This window comes from Zerene cesonia, chromosome 18 (assembly GCF_012273895.1).
Source record: "Zerene cesonia ecotype Mississippi chromosome 18, Zerene_cesonia_1.1, whole genome shotgun sequence".
Taxonomy (NCBI): Eukaryota; Metazoa; Arthropoda; class Insecta; order Lepidoptera; family Pieridae; genus Zerene; species Zerene cesonia.
The window spans coordinates 5966960-5985825 of NC_052119.1; the positions used below are offsets into that span (position 1 = coordinate 5966960).

Here is an 18866-nt window from a genome sequence, read left to right on the forward strand (position 1 = left end):
ATTGCTGTCTGGCTGCGAATAAACTTTGGATTACATTATGCAAGTTAATTTATAACGCCTTAGCATTGCTCAACTTCTATTCGAGTTGATTTGATGAGTATGACATTTGGGATTTAAATATCAGCCAAAAATGAAAATAAGCATTAAATCATATTTTCTTATATTCATTTTCTTAAAGTATATATAAGGTAAACAACTTAATTTTACAAAATAGATTAATCATAACAGACAATTAAACGTTTTTATAAGCATTGTACATTTACAATCAGAACGTGTTCAACTCGACCTTCACTTGTCTTCAATGGTATATGTTCCACCTTGAGAGTGAACTCCTATAGCAAATTAAATGTCTACATGTAGTATTTAGTTATTATAACGTCGATATTAATGGATTTGTTTGATGTAAGTCGTGCTGCAGCAGTCACGGAACTCGGAGCATGATAGTGCAAGATGACATCGTTAGTACAAGCATTGTTTGTAGGCAACCAATTGTGTTCGTTTACGACTGTCAAAAGTTCAAAACTATTGGCTTGCTAATTGACTACGAGCTTTGTCATTAAGGAGGTTAAGTGGCTCTCAAAGCGGTGGCTGTCGCAACGTGTACTATCGTCTAGCCTAGAAACAATTTTAACAAGCCGTACTGCAATTCATTTGCTATAGGTTTCGTTATCTATTTTATGGCAGATTAAATAATTACCGTCTCACATTATATTTATTAACCGTTATATTAAAATGATATCAATTATTATCTATGCTTATCTATGTGATAAACATATGAAGGAAAAATACACTACAACAGATGTGGGTGGCATTTATCACGGTTGCGTAATATTATTCCAAAAACAAATGGCTCATATGTACCAACAATAATATTGATGATCCTCTCTCGAAGGTTATCTGTGTTTGTGGTTTTTGGTTTACCGCTCGACTTATTACGGGCGAAATAAATTTATTATTAGCGTCACTTGATAACGATAAACCAACGAGGTCAATTGAGAGCGTGCAAAAAATAGAAACGCTGTTCCATAGCGCGTGACTGAAAAATAGCTATGTAAGACGGCAATCACCTATCTCTTTTCAACAATTAAGATGTGCCGCCATGCCTCTCGCTCCAACTTTGCTTTCCGTTATTTTTATTAACCGCTCAGACTTTTAAGCACAATTTCTACATTGAATATTATGAATTACGTGACTTGTAATCTCAGATAAGTCCTCGCGTTTTATTGTCATCTTTTGCGGTTCGTGGAAGTTTGTTTCTCCTTGAAATTCTTTAGCACAATTTTGTCGACATTGGTTTATTTTTATACGTATCTCGTGTTAATATTTGCTTCTTTATACAGGTGTGCTAATTGGGGTTTATTACTTGGCATGATCTTTAAAATATAATATAAGTCAATTATTATATTCTAGTAGCCTCACATAATTCGTGTTTGCATGCAAGGTTAAGCACGACCACGCCACGAAGCATAACCAAAGAGGAACGCGATAAAAACTTCTTGCTAAATATATGCGAGCCGAGAGGTTGTTTACATTGCCATAAGAACAAGTTACATAACGGCAACTACCTTATAAGGTCTTCAGATTAATGTTGAGCTCCCTATTGCTTGCTATTACTTGACGAGACACGGCACACATACTAATACCATAAACATGTTTTATAGGACAATACCTTAAGAGGAATACAATGGTATATATTAACGAATTACTTTAGACTTTCTTTGGAAAGCTATACTTCAATGAGTATTGATGAAAAACATTAAAGGGTTAACTTAGAATAAAAAGCGCGTGATCTGAACTGGAAAATTAATATAATCAAATAGTTTGAATGAAAACAACTGCAATTATAGATATTCTTTATAAGGGCAGAGACATGATAATGAATACAATAACTATGCTAATTAGCAGAGCAATTGAGAATCAAAACACAATTTTATTTATTGTAATACTACAGACAAGACTCTAAAGTAACTAAATTATGGATCTGAATCGTTTAAATGTAATAATAACAAAAGAGTATAATAGTGAGTCACGCATGGCGTGATGGGTCGTCGAGGAAACGGTTGTCACGAAAAACATTAATATACGAGCGCAAGTCACTTTGCGCCCACACGCGACACTCTCATAAGGTCTGTTAGCTAATAGAGACCGGTAAGTTAGTCACAACGCACGCCTTAGATATCCAGAAAATGTGGTGAATGTTTCTACAAAACTATGTTGCGTAGTTTATGATTCACTGTCTCATCTGAATGTTTACAGACACGTGTTTCGAATGCAACACTCGTTCGCTTACTTTGTTAACGTCATGTGTATTAAATTACATAATAACTATTCATAAAATTTCATCTGTCGATGTTAGTGTTGCTTTGTATAATTAATGATGATTAGTATGATTTATTTACTATACATCGTTTTGTTTTAATAAAATAATACAGCATGTGAATAATGATCATTTTATTTTAACTCGTCTCAACCGTATTGATATTGATGCAAGTTTCATCTATCGAAAAATATATAAAAAGGTCTTTAATATACCATGCGTAGACGTAGTATGCAAGCCCTTTCAATATTCTTACCATATTCGTGTAGTTTAACAGACCGTACCGCTATTCTCTTACAAAATCGCAAATCAATGTCCGCTTATATCAAGTGGGTAATCAATAACTCAAACGCGCCGAGAACGTATAGTTTATTTTTACCCATGTTTATCTTTAGCCAAAAGGGGTGGGCGCAGATCGATACTATTCGCAGGAAAGGAATGTTGCACGAACAAAAAAAAAGCACGTGGTGCACGAATTGTTCCGGTCCGTTTAGCCTTTGCACGCTGTTGCCGAGCGGACGTGTGGACACGTGATGTTTTCCGAACGAACCCATTCCAAGATGGCCGCCAATGCCGCCATTCGCTTTCCCACGTCGCGCACCACCACTCTGCATGCTCCGGTCTCGTTTCTTTTCTATTGTGCATAGCAATTCGCAGTCGGTGTTCTTTTTTAATTTCGATTCACCGATTACATCCCAGAACTGAGGTCAGCACTGTTCATATGCGAATTACGGTTTTACAACGTGTATTTATTAATGCTTGCTATAAATATAATCGGACGTAGATACGAACACACGCGTAGCACGTTGTGTTGGCATCATTAGCTAACATGTGTTAACAGTGTAGCCATGAACATGACAGATGTGGGTAACGAGTCTTGGGCGATCAATCAGAAAACACATGCTTCTAGAAATAGAATCAAATCAATGCTTATCACATAGCATACCGGTATTAAATCAAATGGTTCACCTTTTGTATTGAAAAATTCTTTGTATAGGCAGTCGTTATCTGTAGTATTTTATATACGTTTTATTACCGAGGCATTGTTCTCTGAGACGTTATTACTGAGCTATTCATATAATTCTTCGCTCGAAGAGTATGATGTCATGCTCATCACGATTCTTGGAACACCGCATTCATTTACTATTTACTTTTTTCGGCACGTGTATACATTTCATTCTCACGTTGTATATTTAAAAGTAACAATTACGTATATATGCTAATTGAATGTGATATTATAGGTGTCACTAAACTACAAGGACTGTTTGGAGAGTGGGTGTTGACGAAGTAAAATTGCTGATTATGGAAATAAATATATGTAATTTTAGTGTAAATGATTCGAAACTTAAGTAAAGATGTGTGTCACGGCTAAATTGCGTGCGTGCGTGGTGTTCAAGTGTCGGTGTGCGCTCATACATATTCAAGAGCCGCTGGACGGCGCTGATAGTCCACCGCCATTGGCCCGCAAAACTCACTGAATACTAAGTGATCACCCCTGCAAGATCTGCATAGAAATTGTCTTCGAATTCGGTTTCCTGTACTGAATTGCAAACCTCGCAACAGGAAACTGATGAGACATTGACTCGCCTAATTTTTTAAATAACTATCTGCGTTATCGTTGTTGTAATGTCATGAGTTCGCCCTAGCTCATGCCTTATGATTGTTATATCATTATAGTTTGACCCACTTACGATAGATAAGTGTTATCAGACATTAAGTGCTCAGTGCTTCGTATATAGTGCAATTTTTTTATCTTTAAATTTGATAAGAATAATTTTTGATTTAATTCTTTTTCCTGCACACCATGTATTTATCTTCTTTTAATTTTCTATAATAATAACAATAGCTTAGAAACAAAAAATATCTTGAAATAAATGTCTAACATTGTATGAATATCAAGTTTAGTAATAAATAACAAACGTCCTACATAATATATTCATATCATTATCATAAATTACGTAAATACTATTCGCATACAAAACAATTGCTTAATTAGGTTTACTATCAAAATTTCCGGTGTGTGTCATTTGAATACATTATTAGTAATTTAAATGTTAAATTATTATTCTCTAACTGTCCTTAACACAAGTTCATTCGATATCAGGTCATTATTTCTGATGTAAAGATAAATACAACGGGCGGTTGGTCAAGGTGACCTTCGTTCGCGTCCAGTCACATCGCGACTTAACGGCTCCCTATTGAATGTAAATTTTGCAAGACCTTGTCCACAATTCGTAACTCCCAAATCAGAATAGTCTTGAAAACAGCAATATTATTCGAGAAATGGTGCTTAGACCAAAAGTGCAGAAGCAATTTCAATTATATTTGCAAAATATAAGGCAAAGTGCGAGCACGTGGTGTGCCCGCTGCCGCCATTTTGCAACATAAATAGCAAGATGGCGTCGAGCTTGGTAGGCGAAAGTACTCGATAATTATTATAAGCGGCGGGAAGGCGTGCAGAAACGAAACCCGAGGATCTATAGCCGGGCAGTGCACGCAATGTTTAGCTTGATTTATATCGCTCTCTTGTTTCCACTGGCCCGATTGTTCTCAGCTTTTATGTGCTCGGGGCGCGCGATTCTGTTATTGTTTCCGACGGCCATGGGAACACTGCGTTTCTGTGACCTCCATACGTTATTGCATCTTCTAACTTCTATTGTAAGAAATTTTATACAGGTATTTATACTTTATATGGCTTTAAAAGCATTTCGTTTAAAAATCTTCTAAATAGACGAGGCTTTATTTTATACGCTGCTTGAGATATGCGCTTATTCATTATTATTACATAATGTTTGATTGATAGAAATTCACATATGAATGACAAAATATCATGGGTACATTAATTCACGTATCAAAACAGATTTAAATTTACAATTCACAATTGACGCACACGGTTTTATATTATTCAGTCAGCGAGCCGCTGATGATACAGTGAAATGATTTTCTCCACCTTGATCTGTTTACATTTCAACGACTGAGCTTGTATATGTAGAATAGAATATATTATATAGCTACGTTTATTATATGGCTTCCGTGATCTGAAAATATCTGCGCCCACATAGAACGGCCATTCATTTTCTTGAATGTACTATCAATCAAATTGATATGGGGGGTGTAATACTTTATAACTTGAGCATTTTTGTTGCAACCCACCGGTGGTAGATCTTAAATGGCTTGCTTCGAGATGAAGCCTAATTGAATAAATTAATTTTTGAGTGAGTTCACTTCATAAGTTTGAGTTTGAAAACTAGTAATACTAATATTACATATTCGATGTCGCTATATTTATTATAGTTTGCTTATTTTAAACCGCTTTGTGTGTTATCTAAACGCGTCGAGGTCAAATTAAATCAAAAATAGTTAACGTTGGAATTACCAAACGTGTATATAAAAACAAAACGATGAATAACTAATAATGTAGGTATTCGTGTTATGAGTTGTGCAAATGGAGTTGATCGTATATATGTCTATTGCAATAATAATGTATGAAACATAAATGTAATTACGTATTACGTGGTAAAACAACAGCATGTGGAAACGATAACAATTATTACAATTCGTCACTATATTTTGCCTTTTATCTATCGTACATTAATCTTGTTGTATGTATATGGAGTGATAAATTCGAAATATAGATAATTTATACACCACATTCGGTATTAATGGGTTGTATAGTGATAATCTAATACGCGCGATTTAAATTCGACATATTATTATGTCTCTTTATGCAACAGAGACCTCTTCCATGGTACCTACAGTGCTAAACGCGAGTGCGTTGGCTGAGAGGTCCTAGGTTCGATTCATGGTGGGGACTCACAAAAAAAAAATTTGTAGGACAGAAGGCAGGTAACATACTTGTACATAAGGAAAATCGATCAGTGTAACAGATTTATGTAATCTGCCCCATACCCCACTAGAGGATACAAAACATGCGCATGTAAGCTGAATTGCTTACATGCGCATGTTTTGTATCCTCTAGTGGTGTCTATCATAAAATATGTGATAACATTATGATATCATTCATTCAGATCAGATCAAATCATTGTATTCATTCCTTTAAATAACTATTATGTCAGTTGGAGCTATGATTATGATAATTGCAGTTAAGTATTTAAAAGGTTTATAAAAAGAGAGCAAAATATTTGATATAAATTTGCTTTATTTTGGCTGGCATACTCGTTGATCTTCAAGTGTTTATGACAAAACTGTTGGTAAATAACTATTTTGTTATTAATACTAATTTATTGGTACTTGAATAGTGATTTATTTAACAACCTCGTCATCTCGTCGCACGTATTTGCGACAGGTTGCAACGTGATCTCCCTCGTGACCGTTAACTTATCCTCCATTAATTTACTCAGTACTTATTATTCATTGTATTGAAATGGCAAATAAATTATTAGATGTATTGGAACGTTCCTAATAAGAAACGCGCACAAAATTATCTTTCTTTTTTTAGTGTTATTAATTATTCATGAGTCATGTTCACCTTCAGACGTCCAATTTCGTAACTAATTCTTTTTATTTCAAACATATTTTACGTGATATAGAATATAGATAAGTTTATTTTTTCGAGTAAAACTGCCGTCTGTTCAACTCAATGTCACCCTTTACATAAAACATTTGGTGTTGCCTTATTTCGACTCTAAGAACGTATGCCAAAACTATTGACCTCGTTCCCACGAAAGTTAGATCTGCGTAAACTCATATTGGGCTATGGATTATATTTAGCTATGCCAGACCTCGTTTACCATTTTGTCTGTTTAATAACAGAGAGGTTTGCCAAGTGCGGGCTTGTTTTCAATACCTACACATCATCGCTGGTATAATTTATCATAAACAGAGCACGGCGAATGAGTAATGTTATACGTCTTTTAAACACGATACCTATTATCTATACTTTATGTACGTAATACATATATATGAATAGCACGTACATAGATGCCCACATGTAATGATTACGTATTGTAACTTGAGTGTTTCAAATCAATTTCACGGTGCGTATGTCGTGTTTAATTGTACATATAAATTGAATGAGCTCTATCCGGTCGTATTGGTGATCTCCTCCCACAAGAGTGGTTAGACTACATCCGTTAGACTGTCTCTTAAATTAACCAAACAGGTTTGTGTAGCGTTTTAGGAGTCATAAAATTAATTCGTGTTCTCAGTATATCAGCTGCTGATCTTATAACCTTTTTCATATCGTGTTTAGTTTTTATAAGTACGTTTTGATACTTACCTTTTGCTTTAGTAAGATGTGATTTTTTTATATATTATTTATTTTTATACGTTAAAAAACTAGTCTCCTTCTTTTGTTTGCTCTTGATTTATACAACATAAAATCAAACTTATATAATCATTAATCTTTAAGTTTGTATCAAAGGTACCAGGTACCATCTGCTATAAAATAACTATTTGATAAAATACTCTATACAGGTATTTAATCTGCACAAAAAAATCTGAGAGAAACAGTTGTAGTAAAGTCAACGTAAACTGATCACCTTGAGGTAGATTCATCTTAATTAAAAAAATTGTTGGCAGTCTCGAAACTTTCCATCGGGTCCTTATTTTATACCAGTCATTAACTTAGTGGTCCAGAATTTTAGTCATGGAATATCTGACAATGTAAGAGGGAGGGTGCTCATTTCTCACGTTTAAACCAGTTTGCGGACTGGTTCCTCCGCATACCGATCAAGAAAGGCGCTCGCGGTGCCTTTAAGGAGAAAACAACGTGTTTTTTTGCTCTCCGTCAAGTATGTCGACGGCTATTAGTCAGGGCGAAAAAATGGAGGTTATGAAACAGGAAACGTCTAAAGATACTCTTATTAGAGGTCAAGTTGCCAATGAAAATTGGATCGAATAAGACGATAGTTTAGAAGAGATATAATACAAAAACAGCCTCTAAATTAAAGTAGCATTAGTGTAGACTGTAGAGATTAGGCGAATTCGACGCGCAAGCATCTTTGTGTAATCATAAATTTGTCTCGCTATATGATAACTTGTGTCGAGTTGTTGTAATAAATGCATTTAATCCATCTTGCAGAGAACACCTGCGTGAGAAATCTACCCTAACTGGATAAGCCCTAGACTGGTGTAAGTTAATGTAGAGATATTTTATGCCAGCTACAACGATGTTAGGCATTTATCTCAACTACCTAGACTAACCATAAATAAATGTTTGCTTTTGTGGAGGAGGTATCTTTATAGTATGGAATGTAGGCGTGTGCGTTTAACATAACGTATGTATATAAACGTTTTGTTAAAATTACTGTTAGCACCGGTGACTTCTTGTGTAACATATAATGTGAAAGTATTAATTTATACCTTTGAATTTGATAAATAAATTGATATAAATCGCAGTCGATAAGAGAGCTTTTATCATTGTTATTATTATTCATCACGACTGCTAAAACTGTATTTAGAAACATCGACCGTTTGAACTAACATATTTCACTACGATTGACAGGTGATTATGCTAAAAAGCGGCTGTCGCTGCATATCATTACGTGAATATGTTTTCTATTGCATAACTTATAAACCGGTTCTTATAAAATGTCAGGCGACTCACGAGAACATTAAATACTCAGCTGTTTCTCGATTTACACCTACACTTCAATTATGGTTATCGGGTTTCTCGATGAATTAATTGCTAGTCTGGCAAGTCTGCGACCAAATTTGGATACATTTTTACATGACTTTAAAATAAGGTTAATTGTCAGGAACTTACAGTTAGGCAATGGTAATATTTAAGATAAGTATGTGGATTCAGTTTGCACAACAGACCAGGACTGTTTATGAAGTGCTACATCATATTTTAGGAACTTGAAAGTTACATGTTTTTTTCCTCCGATAGGATTATACGCGTGAGGGTTTTATATCATGTTGCAAAAAGCATGGGGCTATAAAAAAGATCGTTATCCAGGTTTTTTCTAAAGTTACGAGGGGGTTGGAGCGAATCACAAAGCTATTAAGTCCATGAAATATATAACTTTATGGACTGGTGCCTGCCAGCTGCAAACGGTTGACAAACGATGCGGGGAACTAAAATAGATATCAGAAATGTGGCTACTGACCACCTGCTTAGTGCCATTGCACTCGATATTACTGGTGTAATTGTATTCATGACAAGTTGTTACTGTCCTGTCGTAAAAGTATCAATGAATAAATAAGTACTGCCTTGGAATGAGACGGAAATGTAGGAACTCGAAAATGAGCCATTAAATTAACATTAATTATATATTTCAAGAGTAGTGCAGCATAAAAAACATCTAAATTGAAGGAGGTTGTTTATTTCACGCACCTTTTACTGCCAAAACGGGTTTCTGTAACCGGTCTCGACTCGTCATTCTTGCCACTTTGTAAATATACCATGAATAAATATTTAACCTTTTCACAACTAGATTCCATTAGATTTTGTTTTTCTATTCTAGTTTGATTAAATCTTAATGTTTTATAATCGATTTCTCATCATTTCCAGGTACATCGCCTGAGCTGGAACCAGTAGAGAGTAATAAAAAAGGTAATAATTTTATTTTTCTTTGAAAGAAATATGAATGTGTATGTGTTGCAGTGAGCTAAGAGGGAAATTGTGAAAAATATTTGTAGAAAGTAGGAGTGATTTGAGTGACTAATTTCGTCACAATGTTATTCGGAAACAAATATTTCAACAGTTTCATATTAATGGAGTTTATACGTTTGATAAAATTTTAATACCAAATAACAGCGTACCATTGTCGTCACCTTAACGCAATAGATTCATGTTTTTTTAATGTCACGTTGAAGCTAAGGGCGGGCTTACTGTACAATTGGGAATTTAGGGATTAACTAAAATTTGCGGCACGTCAAAAATTATCCCATTGATGGAGGGCTAAAATACTTGCAACAAGGGAAGGAAATTACATGCCAGCATATTTAATACTTTGCTATTATATTTTAGAAACTTCAATCTGTTTTAACTAAAAGTAGTCATGTTCCATCTGAACGTAGTTCGTATTTTTGATTGTAATGTATACTTTCTTTATTTTCGTCAATTGTGTTGCCGATTATCTGAACACACCCTTATGTTATTTGTGTTGTAAAATTGAGATCAGCATTTCACATTCAGATCGATTTCTTTGTTTGTCCGAGCGTCATCTGCGTATTTATGACCACTTATACTTCACACCCGGCGATGTTAAAATACAGAGGTCAGAGCGGGCGAAGTGTGCATTTGGTATTATCATTTCTTTATCTAAAATTCAATTAGGCATCCAAGTAACGGGGTCATATCGTTTTCGATAGATGTTTCTACATTATTCTTTGTTCCTCTTATTCAATCTACTCGCATTGACTTCATCGAATACGTTTGTTTTACCTTCTGCAACGGTACGCGCAGCTAATTGTTATTTATTTTATTCTTGTTTGTCATGTATCAGTTGTGAAGTGCATATGTTAACTGGAACTTGTTTTTACGTTCGAGGTAAACTTACTTTAAATGTAGGTTGGAGGAACTTGTTCTGTTTACATTTAAAGGGCGCTCGTATGCGAAGTCTTGAGTAAACAACTATACTAACATTATCATATAAATTACAACGTATAGTCTAATAATGATCAAAGAATCCGGTTCTCGGTTAATATTAATTTAAATAACAATTGCTCAGAATATCACAAGATATCTAGATATTATAATATTGAATTTAATTGCGAATCATATTTCAAATGCCTTTTACATTGAACACAATTTCCTTGTAAACGACTTATGAACTTGCGCGTTGTATTTTTGTTTCATTTTTAATATTTTATTAAAACAAGATACTTCGAAGAATCGATAACTGGCTATACTCGGGAATGCGTCATCACGAGTCTCGTAAGTTTGTATCTACATGTACATAATATCACGAAATGAATATTCATCGCACGAAACGCCCCGAAACCATTTTATGGCGGTACAAGAACCGGTCTCTTGATTTTTTGTCGATGTTGTTTAACTCGAGATCGTGCGTCCAGGCAATTACGACGGTTGTGCCCGCAACTTTACAATAGAATGTATTTATAACCAACTGCTTAATAACGCGCGATCGTAGCTCGGACGGATATGATTAATCTGATTCGAGTATTTATTACTACGAACACGTTCATTCGATATGACTCGATAGTTTTATTGATGCAGAAAACAGGAACAGCGGTGGTACGACATCACGACGCCGAAGCGACGGGGAGAAACAATGAGACTTGTCAATCAACCGGCACAATAGATGTGACTGTTAATGGTTTTTGATTAGCCTGTCGAGTCATTCTATCACAATAGCCACTTACTAGTTTCCGCATACATTGCTCGATAATTAAGAAGCACATTAACCTTATCGGTAAAATAAGATAAGGAAATTGTAAGAAAAGTAAAAATATAATTCAAAGAACAAAAACTACATGTAATCTTTACTATTTAAATATCAATAATCGGAAACAAACAATATCAAGTGGATTATAGAAGGAAAGACATGATGTTAATGGGGATTGTGAGAAGCTGATTAAATTATAGATAAGAAATTGAATCTAAAGATTATCGATATACATCCGATAACTTTCTACGGTCAACATTGACGTGTCATACTTTATGAAACGTTCAAGTGATTAAACTCCATAAAATAATGCTTGAACAATGCTACGTGAACATGATAAAGGTCAGATGAACGAGTCGGACCCGTATTTCGTGTTATCGCACAACTATGAAAGTCGCTGGTGAAAGTCCACGACTAATTCGCTCGACCAACAAATGCGCTCGTGACATAACGTATTCAAAACCGGTTTGCATCTGATCTCGCTGGATTTTTATTACTATTATTTAGTTCGACATAATAATAGCGGACGTAATATATGTGGGATCAGGGTAGCCTACCTGACGTTCCCATTGTATTCATTTTATCTTTTTCTCGAGACAAGGGTCGGCTGTTATAGATAAATAAATTTGTAGCGCCTTTGAAAGAATACTGTTATACTTTTTACCTGCTCCGGTGATGTGGCATTTTGTCTCGATTGCTTTTGTTCTGATTTGGCCGAGATTTCAGATTTTTTCTTGTCCGTAATTTGCACATTTGATGCAAAAAATTATAGCCTATAGAAATTGAATTGAACATTTTTTTGCATATAATTTTATGATAAGGTTCACAGAAGTATAGTTAGTTGTTTTTATGATGCTAGTGAAGTCAACGAGGTAATCCGAGGCGACGATTATACCGTTATAATTGGCGTGCTCCCGCACTCGTCGTTGGCAAGTCAACGGTGTGACGGTTGCCTTTATTGCATTAATGAGGCTGTATATCAAAGGTTCATTGTCCTGAAGGAGGATCTAAGGTTGATGTATATTTATCAGTTTCTGTTAAACTATCAATTGGAACCGTTTATAAAAATCTCTAAAGACCAATTTTTTTAAATTAAACAATACCAATAAAGTCACGTTTTTCATTCATGGATCATTTCTTGTTTACTTCCAAAAATAACCTTTGTTTATCTGTAGGACGTTAGGTAGACGGTACGAAAAAATTCCATAAAAAGTTGTCTGATCATCTTCTTCACTTTTTGACTTATGCCATTATAAGTTTGAGCTTTACATGTTTATAATTATTAAATGTTTATAACTAGTATGTGACAAGTTTTAAAAACTTTAAACCAGTAGTTTCGATGGCATATATTAAAAAAGTAATTGTTTAATAATGATAATAAATGACAGTGCTCTCGTAGTCATGCGCAGGAGCATTGTTCGCGATTCACATACGCCGACCCCAGCGACCGGTTTCAACTGCAGTCTACAGCATGCTATTTCGCATGACTTTCTATTGAATGCTAAGTTGCCAGCTACCACTCCAATGTTCGCAGACAATTATATCGTAATTTTAACAACTATAATTATAACTGCGTAATCCACGGCTAAGCTATTTATATAATATGTCTTTCTTTCATAAATTGGCCTATATCTCATCTTCTACGAACGTGTATATAAGTAGTTATTTAGTTTCATGTCTTATTTAAAAGTAAATGATAATGTGACTATTGTTGTTCATAATCAAAAAGAGAAAAAAAAGCAATGTAATAATCTAAAGTAGCAATGGAATAATACTGCCGAGATATTAAACAGCACAAAATATGAATTTACATATTTTTAGACCAGGTAAAACCTTTAAATTACACTCTTTTTTTACGTTTTTCGTTGTAAACTGTATTTATCTCTTTATTTCATTTTGAAAACTAACTTCGTTGTCATGGCTGGTGGTTTTATTTTCTTTGAATATTGTGGTGTAGTGGTTTTATTTTAATTGAATGTTTTGTATAGAGTTTAGATTTAAACGTTTTTACTTGAAAATAAGTGTAATAAATATGTCGAGTAATTCAAAGTTAGCATAGTTCAGGGTCAAAATGTTTAGAAACTTCCGCGGCACCTGCTCTGCTCTGAACTGGTAAAGCGAGTTTGGACCTCAGTATAGTTATGAAATATTATTTATTACCGAAGTCATTTTATTTGGTTGTGCAACAGATCATGTACTGGGAATTTGGGCCGACGTACTGTTCTTTAGCATACCTCGATGATAATGTGTGTTATGATTTAATTAGTGATCAATCTTATTATAATACCAATAGGTTTCATTGTAACATTGAACTGTAACTGTTATTAAGACCAAGTCTCATAATACTTTTTCTCAAAAACTCTTAGCAATAAAATTGCTTCCAAAGATGAAGTCATATCGAAGCGAATCACGTATATATTATTATTGAATGTCACAATGTTATGTCAAAGTTGAGTTCTGAATTCTTCCAACCTCTTTAGTTTACATAACCTCGAAACATTTATCGGACATCATGGCATGAATAGCTTCTTCGCTAAAAATGGACATTATGGCACAATGGAGTGTGATTGACGTATTTCTGACGTTACAACATCATCAAGTTACTTGTTTTGTGAGGTTTCGCTTCAAAGGAGAAAGTAATATTTACGTTTCGAGGCTCTCCAAGTTTAACATAAAGGATATATTCTGACAATAATGAACCAAATTTTATCCCTCGGTTATAATTTTAGAAATTCGATAATTGAATTTTATTAAAAAGGAAAACATGTCATCGAGATTTACTCAAAACGACATTTCAATAAAGTATCGCGTTTTAAATAGCAATTCCAAAAGCGATGTTGTTATTTTATCCATTTTGGGCATCAGTTGTAGATTAGAATCGATTCGAACGATTTTAAGATGGCGGTGGTCCACGAACGTAGGTGGGTACTTTCTCCTAACGGGATCTGAACTCCCCCCCGTCGCCTCTTGTCTGCGCTCGCGTCGATCCATCCGCGAAATTACCATAATGTTAACAGTGTATGAAGTAACTTTTTATCAATTGTTTTGACGCTAATCTTTAAATAGGAATAGCCTCTTTATTTTTATTATTGTATTTATGATATCTGAATTACTATAACGAGACTACTGAAAATTCTATAATAGTTAAAAAATATATTTTACACGTTTATTACAGCTATGTGTTTAAATTTATCAAAACAATACCCGTAAAGCAACGAATAGCTTTGTTGCGTTCTTACGATAAGAATACATATTAATTACATGTTTAAATACATGACGCCGTGAGCTCGTACCTACACAAGTTCCCTTTATACAGTAATATCCGCTTCGTAAGCAAGTATTGTAGGTTCCAGTGAGCTCATATCGCCCGAGGGCACTCGCAAGTCAAATAAAAGGTCGTGCCACGATCTTTGACGCTCGTTACAAAACTACTATCGCAAACGGCTTGTAAATATAAAAGCGTATCAAATGTTACATAGCGCGATGTAAACATTGAGCACACATCTATATCAATGTGCGAACAAATAAACGATTTTATTTTCGTGCGATAACTCTATCGGTCACTAATTTATTATTCTTGGCTATAATAAGGTCATCTGAGCAATGAGACTGGTTATCAAATATACGTTGCTCATAAAGTAATCCGGCTTTTCCAGTGTTTAAAATATAGTGATTTATTATTATGAATGCTGCCATTCCCAATCTACGCCACGCCAAAGAAAGTTTTGGCATTGAGCCAAATCGTGTTGATGTTCCGAGAAATGCATCGATTCAGGCTGAGCTCCAAGGACTGAGTAAATGTTTTTCTTTTTTTAATATATACCTTGATCGAATTTATGGTCAAAAACTCAATCATTTATCAAATTCGATCTGAACGTAACAAATGTATCGATTTCGTTGTTATGAGAACGCATTGTGAGTTTGAAAGCGCGCAAACCGTGAAGGCAGCAAAAAGTTACAGAACAAAAACGTCCGTCCACCGCTGCCTCGGCACGGTTGTGTGCACGACTTGCATTATTTCCACAGTATGAAACGAAAGGCACATGTGTGGCAGATGTTGAGGGTTCCTTTTCAAATGTGTTATTACGCCTCCACCCTCTGCAGTGCACCACCCCGTTCGGCAGTCACTGACCTCGCAGTCGTAGGGGCACTTTGTTATTGACCTGTTTCTACGCAATGGACAATAACTGACTTTATATCGTTTGCTCTTTATTACGAAACAGTCGTATTTATAATCCTGTCCTGTTTTTAATATCGGTCGATACTTACGCAAGTGTTCGTCGAAGTGCCCGATCTATTTATACATCTCTGCGTGTGTGAACACGTGTTTCGCCCCGTGGTTCTTACAAGGGATGCTTATCGTATGAAAAGAAACAGGTTCCAATATCAAGGTTAAATCCATTAACAGCTGCTTTCAATTATTATTTTAGGTAGAAAAAGTTGTCCGGCGTTTTATTGATTTTTTTGTGAACGATCATAAATATCAATTAGGCTTGTTTTATAAATAAAACTGGCATGTCCTGGTTCTCAACACGTTCACTGTATAAATATGTTTATACGTATAACTGATCTAGCAAGAATAGGTATATCCAAGTTCAATGCTCGAGAGCCGTAGCCGAGCTACCGAGTCGACGCAATAAACGCAAAATAACCATTCACCTCCAGCAAAAATGTTTACGACATTCGAATTTTTTGTTTCACTTCGCCTTTAACGACTAGACCATGCGAAACATTATTAAACAATCTTGATCTTTGTTCGGAATGTTTATACTCTGTTTTAGATTGACGTAAAAATTCGCGCGTTCTCAATTTTGCTTGAATCGAAGAATATTTAGAATCATTCGTGCGTTTCCTCTTCAATGCTTTTCGCTGAAAGCAATAAAGAGAATAGTAAAAGTTGTATTACGTTCTTGACTTCCTTTTTGTGTATGCAAGTTAAAGCATTCAAAGCCATTGTGACTCAAACAAATGGAACTGTTAGAGCAATGAATGCCCGCACTAAATTAAAGCTTATTGCAATAAAATATAAATGCTTTCATTTTAAATACAGGCCTAATTAAAATGAATTGGTATGAAATAAATCTGAGAGCGTTCTTAATAATAGCTGTGAGTTACCTCGGGGATATCCTGGGCGCTTTTGCTTTTAATGAGTTTTGATAACGAGTTGCTCGTTTGCTGCGTACTTTTTAATTATTAAGGTCCTTTAAGTACACAAAGCCATTTTGCAATTTATTTAATAATTTATTATAGAGACGTCGGATTATGACTTGTTTAGTTAAGTTGTGTTTCGCTTGATTCATTCTTCCGCTATGACGAACAGAAGGAGACCGATTCATCAATTATTTATATCCGCCTGTTATTTAAAAGGGGCATTACTGCTTAGCCGCCTCCATATTATAACTGTTATGCAAATGATCACTCAGAGCGGTCTGTGAATAATTTTTTCACTATTATTTTATAAAAAGGACGGTTAACATTTACCTCGTTAAGTTATATTCATGAAAGTCCCATTATCATAATAAGACTATTTTTGAGAGGTATTTAAAATTCTTACTACGATTAAGCTTTTTAATGTTCATCATGTTATATCAAAGAATAACTAAGGCCTCCCCTTATCACGATATAATATTATGTTATTATAATGGAAATACATCGTTCACATAATATTTAAATAAAAAATATAAAAACATTTATAGAACGAATACACGTACCGCATAAATCGAATACGCCAATCTCTTTCGGCATAATGTTTATAAATTCTATGGAATTGAATCGAGTGCGCGATAGTATTTGTAAACAGGGCGCGATTTGTGTGTGTGCCTCCTAAAATACTTCAAACAGGAATTGAATCAGCGCCAACTGGTGTGCGTAGACACAGCTTCGCGTCCGTAAACTTTTCAAGATATGACGTCGCGTTTTATTCACGTTCATATCTTTTATGTCGCTTTATTTATTGGAGCAGCGAATGGCATACGTGAAATTTATTTGTATCGTACACAATTAACATTTTACGTGGGCTTCGCTTCCAGAATAGCTTTCAAATAAACTGAGTCTACTCTCTTGTCGTATATTGTGAGACTAGATTTAATATATAGGCCATACCGACTGTGTAAATAATACTGGTCGGTTAACAATGTATAAATGTAAACGTTATTTGATACTTAATAGTACTCGAGTATTCCTTATCTGAGTTAGGTTACGTGATCTATTTTAATATGGATCGATTTTCCGCTGCGATAATAATCATCGGACAGAGTTTTATTATTCTTGCAGCTATTTATCGTTCACTGTCTGCAATCAATTGACCTTGCCTTAATAGTCCAGGATCCATCGCCCATTTTTGCACTTGATTACTATCAAGCTAATAATCCGTGAGTAGCCTTATTTTGATAAGACGCCCAATAATTTCCTGTACGAAACTTTCGATTGTGGTAGCTAACAGAGGTAGCAAGGATAAAATATGTTGATTTGATGATTCTCAAATATTTATTACTAACTGAATTTTTTTTTGTTAAATCTCAAGACAATTATCTAAATTATTCGAAAACATATTTGTCCTACAAAATCTATGGTTTGATCAAAGAGTCCCCTCTTTCCGAAATGTATCGATAACGAGGTCATCATAAATGATTACTAACCAGCTGATTTTTTTTTTTTTACTTAGTTAATATTCATGTAATTTAACAGACATATTGTCCTACAAATTGCGCGGTACGTTATCCCGGTCCTACGCTCAAAAGTAGTAGTACAGATCCTTAATGTAAAAATAATTACTATCAAGCTGAATCTTCGTGAATAGCTTTCGTTTCGATGAGTCGCCCAACAATTTCCTATGCGAAAATTCTCAATTTTGGTAGCTAACAGAGGTAGCAATGATATGACGGTATGAGTTATTTGAGAAAGGGTATAAATCAAAAAATGACAATGAAAAAATTTTAAAACAAAAAATCGTAGGATATGATCCTTCCAGTTTGCCACCAACAAAACAAGAATTGTTGCAACAAATTAAACGAACTGTATTCATCTGCAATGTATGGTGTAATGCACACATGCGGTGCCCCACGGAAAAATTGCCAGAAAATTTTGGAAGGACAATAATTGATGGTAAATATGAATATTATTGGTTTGATGGTCCCCAAAGTCCATCATTTGATGAATTATCTTCTGACTTACAAGGTAACCTATTAATACTATTTTTATGTATTGATTGATTATTCATTATTATATAATTT

General features: G+C 34.7%; 1 protein-coding gene across 1 annotated transcript in view; it reads left to right on the forward strand.

Annotated features, from left to right (window-relative positions):
* Positions 1-18866, forward strand: part of LOC119834076 (lysine-specific demethylase 3A) — a 126532-nt gene that overhangs the window by 79556 nt on the left and 28110 nt on the right. The window contains exon 8 of the mRNA XM_038358358.1: positions 9795-9836. Coding sequence (XP_038214286.1) covers positions 9795-9836 — 42 coding nt within the window. The remainder of the gene's footprint in view (positions 1-9794; positions 9837-18866) is intronic.